The sequence below is a fragment of the Zophobas morio genome, unplaced genomic scaffold (genome assembly GCF_036711695.1).
Source record: "Zophobas morio isolate AGI-343-1 ecotype UQ-CSIRO unplaced genomic scaffold, CSIRO_AGI_Zmor_V1 ptg000014l, whole genome shotgun sequence".
Lineage (NCBI taxonomy): Eukaryota > Metazoa > Arthropoda > Insecta > Coleoptera > Tenebrionidae > Zophobas > Zophobas morio.
Genome location: NW_026972119.1, coordinates 19688771 through 19698407, shown reverse-complemented (window position 1 = coordinate 19698407; position 9637 = coordinate 19688771). Strand labels below are relative to the sequence as shown.

The following is a 9637-nucleotide window of genomic DNA, read 5'->3' as shown; positions in this document are numbered from 1 at the left end:
CGGAAACCTTGATATCTGAAAATTGTAATATTAGTGACTCACCCTGTGTATATTGATCATAACCAATGTGATTAATAATTATGTATGTTTATATCTACCTATATAGACATTAATTATTTTTGAATTTCGCAGATTTTTTTACGAAATTTGAATATCTATTATAACCAATGGGACAAAATTTTTTAGGTCAAAATTTAAAAACTGATGAATTTGTAAAAGTACCAACATAGCAAAAATCTCTTAATATATATTAAAAAACAAAAAATTTCTTCCAGTATACATTTTAATTTTCTAGTTTTCTGCGCGAAGTCCATTTTATATTTTCACATTTCCAGTTAAAGCAAAATCATAACTTCAATTCAGTAAACCTTTTTTAAAATTTTATTTTCTTATTTATTAATGGTGCCATAAAATCTTAACCGTACAAACAAGTAAAGAAAATAATTCTTTAGTAATGAAACGAGTGTCGAAGATAAAATGGTTGAAACGTTGGTTAGGCAAACCCACTCATTGGTAACAAAAGTCAACACTCAAAAAATTCAAGAACTCTGATTTTAATTTTAAGCCATCTTTTGATCGTGCACTTGATTTAGAACTGCAAAATATGACCAAGACGATTTAATAATCTAAAATATTTTATATAAGATTAAAAAAAAACATCTTGGAGAAGAAAATCTTACCGCTTTGAAGGTTTGAAGAGACAAGGCAAAATATCCAGAAGCATACAGTTGAAGATTAAATTGCGTACGTGTCATAAAGTACAACAAATTTTGCTTAAACTCTTTGGAATTGTCAACCCATTCACACATGTAAGCCGACTGAGTTAGCAAATCGCTCTAAAAAACATTTTTTTTTCAAATAAAAATAATGCAAATTTGTACAACTATACCTTCAAAATAACTTCATTTCCATAATAGCACCAAAGGAACATTTCCATTAAGACACAAATTTGATACAGCATCATCGCAAAAAACCGAAAACTCATAACGGGGACTAGACTCATCTGAAACATTGACATACACACTATAATTACCCCCACCAAAAACTGAGCCGTAATGCAGTCGGTGAAAAGGTAAGTCACCTCATTGGCAAATCTAAAATTTTTCTGTCAGTGTTAATTCTAAATTCTTTGATAATTATTTATTACCCAATGATGTTTTTGTAGTGAATAACACATCGAACCAGCTCTTTATTAACCAACTTTTCTTCCTCTCTAATTTTTTGCGGATCGTCCACAAATCTCTGCTTCAACGTTTCCAGAGCATTATTGAGCACACTCAGTTCCGCCGAAATTACCATAATGGCACCCGACATAAACGTGTCCATGCTGATATCTCCCAGCCCACCCACCCAAGTGGTAAAAATTTGATAAGCGTAAGCAAGCTCAAAAGCCGGTGTTTCTTTCGTACTAAAAGGGTACCACCCACTTAAGGGCAACCGTACTCCATTTTCCCCTTTTTTGTCCAAAAACGGCGACACACACCACGAAGCATACGTAATAGTACAAGCCAGCAGAAATAATTTCGTAATAATTTTGGACCTCCCGATGTCACGTTTCAACACATCGTACTGGGTTGCGTTCCTGGGTTTAAAAATTTTTCGGTTCAGGCTGTGCACCAACCTCCATACTCTTGCCCCATATTTCATGAAACAGTACAATTTCAGACACTGCACTATATTAGTGAAAAGAAGGAAAGAGGCTTCAGTCATTTTTTCCATGTCGCCGAAAGCGTCGATCATGTTGGCGATTTGACTCAAAAGGGACAAAACGAAGGCAAATCCCACAAAAACTGTAGCGTAAATTCGGAACAGGATGCGCTTTTTTGAGTTTTCGGCAAACTCGGGGGAGAAGTAGCCGAAGAAATGTATACACTTTATGTTCAAAGTGACGAATTCGCGCAAATCGAGCTCGAAATTCGCACTTCCAGACATAGTTTTTGGTTGACTGTGTCCAGTAATGGTTGCAACACGAATGACAATGTCGTCCTGTAAACACCCATTTATTAAGGGTTTTATATTTTTGTTTTAGTAAAAAGTGTACCTACGTGTACAGTGCACCTATTTAGCAGCTGAAATATTTTATTAATTTAACGAAACTTGTCAAACTTCTCTCAAGACGGTTTGAATATAAATACGTGTTTTGTTTGTACGAGGAACGTCCCTAGTGGTCATGTTTGTAGTATTTTTAGTTTTCTAACATTTCGCTATAATTATTGTGAAGTTTCCTTGTAATTACTTGTGGAGACGTTTTTGTGTGTTTAACTCATTTAAAATTTACTCTGTATTGAGCAATTAAGGGCTTGAAGATGCTCTTCGGTCCGTCTTTGATCTATTATGCAAGTTGTGCATTATTTATAGCTTCGTTTACTTTTCAGATAAACTTGTAGTCTGAGCTTTTAATTTTATTGTGCATGATCGAAGCACGAAAACTAATTTTTAATCGGGGTAAAATGAAAATTTTTACGATTGGAAATGGAGTTTGAATTAAAATGAAAAAGTGCGCGAATATTTTATTCTTGTTACAATTTCGTAAGTATATTATATATTTGTTAGTAGTTAGTTATTGTAATTATATTTCGGACGTATTAGTTGTGATCATACCGAAAATACTTTTTACTTTCCTGATTCTACCTACTTTTAAAATTTAAAATAACCAGATTGAAAGAATTGGTGTTTTTTAAAACTTCCAAAGTGAATAGGTTGAAAAAAATATTCGACATAAAATACTGTTCTGCTGTTTATATGAAAGATTTTACAACCCGATTTAATGCCGTCAGTGGTTGAATATTGGATGTATGTATGGTATTTCCAGTTTTCTTCAAATTTCACAGTTTGTAGTATACAAGAAAGTATCTTAAATTGTGACTCTGATTGTCTATATTGTTTATTGATTAAACCAACAATGGTTTACCCCAGTGTTTTATTATTAGTATTAAACTGCACGTGTCGGAATTGACATACGTGTCATCACGGAATAATATTGATCTGAATATTTTAATAAATGTTTTTTCTAATATTTTAAAAATAAATGTAAAAAACCTGTCGAAGATTTCTTCGATAGAACTTCCCTCGCCCATAAAGTACAACTTGTCAAATCCAGGTCTTTCGAAATATTAAAAGATTTGATTTAGCGAATTTTATTGTTTTTATGGCAACCATTATAAACTAAAATAAAAATATGTATTTAATTTTTGACTAAAGGTAACGAAACCTGTTAATCGTTTGTTACAAGTGAGTTTGATGTAATAACGGTGGTGCGACTGAAGACTGAACTGAAAATCCACGTAGAAATTACAATCGACAAAATTTTGAATATCATTATTATAATTCTTATTAAATGAAGACATTTTCACATTTTCGGGAAAACAGGGTGACTTGTTTTTAATTTGATCGATAAAAAATATGAACTCATCATATTTTGCACATTTTAGATAGGATTTATTCGTCAAAATTTTGAGCTGACGTCATCAATTTTGGAGGGGATAAATAAATATATTTTGATTAAAAATTTATTATGCCTATCACAACCTTAAAACATTTGCAGGATTTCAAAGCGTTCGGTTTAGCAGATTCAAAATTAAATTGCAAAATGTTTTTCCATAATTTTGATTTTTTTTGCCAAAAATCTGGACGTTTCGGATAAAAACTCAACACGGAATCATAAACTACATGTGTAGGAATATGTTATTTTGTACTATTTAAAACCTATTTACTATTGGAATTTTGAGGAGAAAGATGGAAATGAGATTTTTTATGCTCATTGTAAATATCTAGGCAATCTTCTTATAATTCTTTTCATGAAACATGTGACATTCAAGTCCTAATATGAGCTGCTACTCATGTATATTAATTAAAGTTATGTTTTTCTTATACCTATCTTCCGTAAGGATATGCATGCATATTAAGAAGAAACCGGCTAAATATACACCCCGCCCACCCACCCCATCTCAGTTGTGATATTTTTTTTATTTCCGGAAGCCTAAAACATGTTTAAAATGGTAATTTTTATTAAGTAAATACGGATTTTGGAATTAAGCCCCGCCTCTCGATCTGACAACGAATGAAAAATTCATCAAAATCTAAATCGAGGCGAGTATGGGTGGGGCTTAATCTTTGGCTTTATTTTTTTCTTAATATACTTAGTATTCTTTGAACAAAAACATATTTTTAATTTCTTGTAGAGAAATAAGGATTTTGCAATTAATCTCCGCCCCTCGGCTTACGACGAATAAAAAACATCATCAGAATTGAGATAGGGCGGGTGGGCGGGGTTAATATTTTGGCTTTTTTTTAATATATATGCCCATCTTTTCACAACAAGAAACTTAAAAAGTGGTACATCTTTGCAAGGAAATATGGATTTTGCAATTATGGGGCGGAGTCTAAATGCACAGTCGATATTTCCTTATACAAATTTTCCATTTTAAACATGTTTTAAGTTTCATCTTGTGAAAAGAAGTCTACACATATTAAAACCCAATGGCAAAATATAAGCCCGCCCACCCGCCCTGTCTCAATTGTGATGATTTTTTCATTCTTGGAAACTTAACACGTGTTTAAGATGATAATTTTTGTAAGTAAACACGGATTTTGGAATTAAGCCCCGCCTTTCGATCTGACAACCAATGAAAAATTCATTAAAATTGAAATCGAGGCGAGTATGAATGTGGTTTATTTTTTTCTTAATATACTTAGTATTCTTCGAACAACACGATACACAAAAACATATTTTTAATTTTTTGTAGAGGAATAAGGATTTTATAATTATGCTCTGCCTTCTTCGCTCATGACGAATAGAAAAAGATCATCACAATTGAGACTGGGCGGGTGGGCGGGGCTTATATTTTTCCGTTAAGTGTTAATATGTGCAATCTTGTTTTCACAAGAGGAAACTGAAAACATGTTAAAAGTGCTAAATTTGTTTAGGGAAATATCGATTTAGCAATTACGCTCCGCCTTTCGGTATGCAAACGAATGAAAAATTCACACGACTGAGATTGAGACGGATGGGTGGGGCTTCTCTTTTGGTTTCCTTTTTTAACTGATACATTTAGTTTCGTTTGTATAACACGATTACTTAAGAACATATTTCATACGGTAATTTCTCGTAGAAAAATAAGGATTTCGCAATTAATCTTCGCCCCTCGTCTTACGACGAATAAAAAATATCATCAGAATTGAGATAGGGTGGGTGGGCAGGGCTTATATTTTGGTTTTTGTTCTTAATATACATGGCTATCTTTTCACAACAAGAAACTTAAAACATTGTCAAAATGGTACATTTTTGCAAGGAAATATGGATTTTGCAATTATGGGGCGGAGTCTAAATGCACAGTCGATATTTCCTTATACAAAGTTTCCATTTTAAACATGTTTTAAGTTTCATCTTGTGAAAAGAAGTTTACACATATTAAAACCAAAGGGAAAAATGTAAGCCCGCCCACCCGCCCTGTCTCAATTGTGATGATTTTTTTTATTCGCCGTGAAGCAAGAGGGCGGAGCTTAACTGCAAAATACTTATTTCTTTACAATAAATTAAAAACATGTTTTTGAGTATTGGGTTATTAAAATACTATGTATATCAAGAAAAGAGTCAAAATTATTGATTATGGGAGGCGAGTGAAGCTTCTAATTCTAGTACTTTTCTTTTTGGGTACTGGGTCTTTTGGTGAAGAATGATAATTTTCTCGCCTACTTCATTGGTTGCTGAATAAGTCTCAGTTGGGTTACAATATGTTGACCTTGTGGTGACCAAATTTGAATTAAAATTTCGCGCTGAAAAAAATTAACAACGGCGCGAATCCCATTTGAATAATTTGACATTGAACAAAATGCAATCAAGAAAAATCGTTAAACCTAGACAACCTTGTGCACGTTTAGTTTTTTTCTGGTAGTTTGTAGCTCCTAGGGATTTTCTTGGTAGTATCTAGTGAAAGGGTTGATAGCGAAACTCACTTGTTTAGTGGAGGGTAGGTGGCGGTCATTTTGGTGTGTTTGTTGTGTGTGAAATCATGTGGTGAGTTAGCTAGGTTAAGTTTAGTTAGTTTGGTAGTTAATAAAAAAGGGGAAGCCTTTGTTTAACTACAATTAATCGTAACAACTACGCCACAGTTTCCCCAACACGCGTAGTTAATTTTCATGCGCAAATATACGGATTTTCGACCGACGCTAACATGTGCTGTAAATTTGTTTCATTGTTTGTAAATTCACAGTTCAAGTTAGGATTTTAATCGTCAACTGGTTTTAAAAGTCGTTTCACACGGGACTAATTTTCGTACTAAATTTTATGCGAGAAATCACAATTTTAGTTAGCAGTGTTCTTTGCTTGAAATGTTATGAAACTTTGGCGAATTCATCAACACTTGTTATTTACTTTTTCTTTTATTGTTTGTAAATTATGTTGTTTTGTACTAATGTGTTATTTTCTAACAAGCCTCATTATTTTATTGATGAAGTGTGGTATAATTTAACCTCATGTAAATTGTTGTTGTTTGAAATTCTTGATAGACTTTTACATACTTTAGCTTTGATTGTTTCCTCACTATCTTCAAAGTTTAGAAGATCTTAATTCCAACAGAAATAAACTCACGGGATCGCGTGGTGGGGGCGGAGTGGCGGGACCATAAAAAGAAATCGATAAATTATATTTTTTAATATACAGAATATATTTGTAGTACATTTACAAAAAATTTGAGCTGTCTGGTGAGACTAAGAAGTTTGAAAAATTTACTACAAATATTAAAATTGTCTCGAAATAAATGACCCCTCCCCAGAGTACTTTTAATGTACTTTTATAAAAATCTTTTAAAACAGGTCATTAATCATAAATTATTAAACATTTAATCATTTATTGTAAAATTGGAACAGTTTTATAAATAACAAACCAAAGGAATTTGAAACTTGTGTATTGAGTATTTATACAAATCTACACTGCCCGACAAAGAACACGGACACTTGAATATTTGTAATTTTACGCTAATATATTTAGTGTTGTAGCTTTTTCCTGTTTTCACATGTTTTAGAATAAAATTATGTTTTATGTTAATGAATAATTTAATGTCCTGGTTTTTGAAATACTTTTTACAAAATTTCCACCTCCCATTCTGGTAATTCAAAAAAAAATCTCTTTTCGGACATTTTGAGGACGAAAACTGAGATAAGTATTTCTTACAAATCTTTTAAAAATTATTCGTTATGGTAAAGTATCTGTAGGTGGTTTATTTTTTGTATACTTTATTTTTATGAACATTGCTGATTCTAAATCCTTCATGGTGTCAATTGTTAATCCCTAAAGTTCACTAAAAAAAAAATACCTTCACATGTAAATATTTTTCATCTGGCGCAGAAGATAAAAATCGGCTGATATCTGCTATATTTTAATTGTAATATTCTAATAAACCAGTATTAAGTTTTCGGAAAATGATTTAACATCGTTTTCAGTGCTACTTCTGGTCGATCAGATTGATTGGAAGGATCTAAGCCCTCAACATATTTTTCCATTTTTAGCCCAAAACACTCAAATTATCTCGAAACAATTTTTGAGTCAAGTTTTTCAATAATTTTTTATACATACATTTCAAAATCACAATGTGGATGTACAGCTTTGCTCGCCTTAACTTAGAAATCTCAAAAAAAAATATGTGTTAAGTAACTCACACTGTTTTTTTCGCTTGTCAGTAATAAAACTCCCCAGTAACATTATAATCACACGAAAAAGTACATGTCAATTTCAAAAAAGATGAACCTTTATTAAATACTAATATATTTTACATACAGAGACATCCGTTTGAAGTCACTATTCTAACCAATGTCAAATTTTTTTCTTCAAAGTTGTTTCCTATTTCTAAGACGAGTGCACTTGGTTCAAGACTGCAAAATAAGACCACGACGACTTCACAATCTATAAATCAAAAATTATTTCGTGACTACTTTCACCAAATTTTTGGTACATACAGCTTTAAAAGTGTCCAACGACAACGTAAAATACCCAGAAGCATACAGCTTCAAAGGAAACTGAGTCCGAGTCATGAAATACAACAAATTATGTTTGAATTCTTCGGATGCGTTAACCCATTGACACACATATGCAGATTCCGTCAACTTGTCACTCTTAAAACTCGAATTAGTCTTAAATATTATAACCAGTCGTCAACTTACCTTCAAGATGACGTCGTTTCCATAATAGCACCACAAATATATTTCCACCAAGACACAAATTTGATAGAGCAACATCGCCACAAATCGAAAACTGGCCACAGGAACCAGACTCATTTGAAACATAGAAATGCACACAATTATCACCCCAACCACAAACATACCAGTGATGGAAGTGGTAAAAAGGAACGTAAAGTCGTCTGCGAATCTAAAATTTCGATCATTAATAAGTAAGCATTTTACAAAAACTTGAAGTCTTACTGTAGTATGTTTCTGTGGTGATTGACACATTCGACTAAAATTCGATTAATGTTTTTGAGTTCCTCTTGATTCTTCTTAGCTGATGCACTTACATGTTTGTCTTTAATGTTTCTGAGAGCATTGTTCAACACGCTTAGTTGTGACGATAAAACCATGATCGACCCCGACATGAAAGTATCCATGCTGATATTACCCAAACCCCCAACCACAGTGACGAAACATTGATACACGTAGGCGAACTCGAAACCTGGCGATTTTTCAGTACTAAAAGGGTACCATCCGCTTAAAGGCAAATGCAAACTATCGTCGATGTCTCTGTCAAACAAAGGCGAAATTCCCCAAGACGCACAAGTGATGACACAAGCGATAAAAAACAATTTTGTTATCAATTTGGACATCTTGATACCGTCAAGCAAAATCTCGTACTGTTCCACATTCCTTGGTTTGAAAGACGTCCTGTTCATTCCATCCACCAGTTTCCATATTTTCACTCGATAAAAATTGAAAGACAAAATCTTGATACATTGAACGAAATTTGTGAGGAGAAGGAACGAAGCGTCGGTGATTTTTTCGATATCGTCAAGCGATTCTATCATTTTGGCGAGTTGACTCAGCAGAGATAGAATGAAGGCGAACATCACGAAAGTGAAGGCGTAAAGTCGGTAGAAAAATTGTCGTTTTGATGATTTGTCAAAGCGTGGGGAAAAGTAACCGAAGAAGTGAATACATTTGAGGTTGAAGGTGACAAATTCTGTTAAATCTAGGTCTTCGATGGCACTGTGCTTCATTTTGACTTTTGGAGCGACTAAGTGAAAATGAGTAACAACTGTTACTGGCTTACGTTAAATAGAAACCTATCAAACCAAAAATAGTTTTTTCTAAGGGTTTATTATGATTATAAATTCATTTACACTTACTTGTTTGGTATTGGTGGTTATTTAAGTGTGCGAGTATTACGTATGATTAGTTTTAAGAGTTGTGTTAATTTTAGTACGGCAGACACGTGTATATTTTTTTTATTGATTATCTGAAAATTAAAAAAGTATATAAAGTGTTTACACAAGCGGTTCTACCACTTAGTTGCATAAGAGCAGTTGGTTTCTTAAGAAGTCAGATATCTGCTAGTTAATTTTCTGTGTTAATCGAAAATGATTTAAAATTTATTTCTTTTACAGGAATAATTAAAAAAAAATTAATAGTACGTTTGTCAAGGCAACGTTTT

The 9637-nt window shown here is 32.8% G+C and overlaps 2 protein-coding genes across 2 annotated transcripts; both read right to left on the bottom strand.

The window, feature by feature from the left end:
* Positions 1-560: 560 nt before the first annotated feature.
* Positions 561-5984, bottom strand: LOC135128854 (odorant receptor Or1-like). The gene is made up of 6 exons (XM_064055932.1): positions 5956-5984; positions 2046-2058; positions 1148-1986; positions 890-1094; positions 681-836; positions 561-626 (listed from the first exon to the last, which is right to left on the bottom strand). The coding sequence occupies exons 1-6, from the start codon at positions 5982-5984 to the stop codon at positions 561-563; spliced, it is 1308 nt and encodes a 435-aa protein (XP_063912002.1).
* Positions 5985-7843: 1859 nt separating this feature from the next.
* Positions 7844-9203, bottom strand: LOC135128853 (odorant receptor Or1-like). The gene is made up of 4 exons (XM_064055931.1): positions 8416-9203; positions 8158-8362; positions 7954-8109; positions 7844-7900 (listed from the first exon to the last, which is right to left on the bottom strand). The coding sequence occupies exons 1-4, from the start codon at positions 9201-9203 to the stop codon at positions 7844-7846; spliced, it is 1206 nt and encodes a 401-aa protein (XP_063912001.1).
* Positions 9204-9637: the final 434 nt, after the last annotated feature.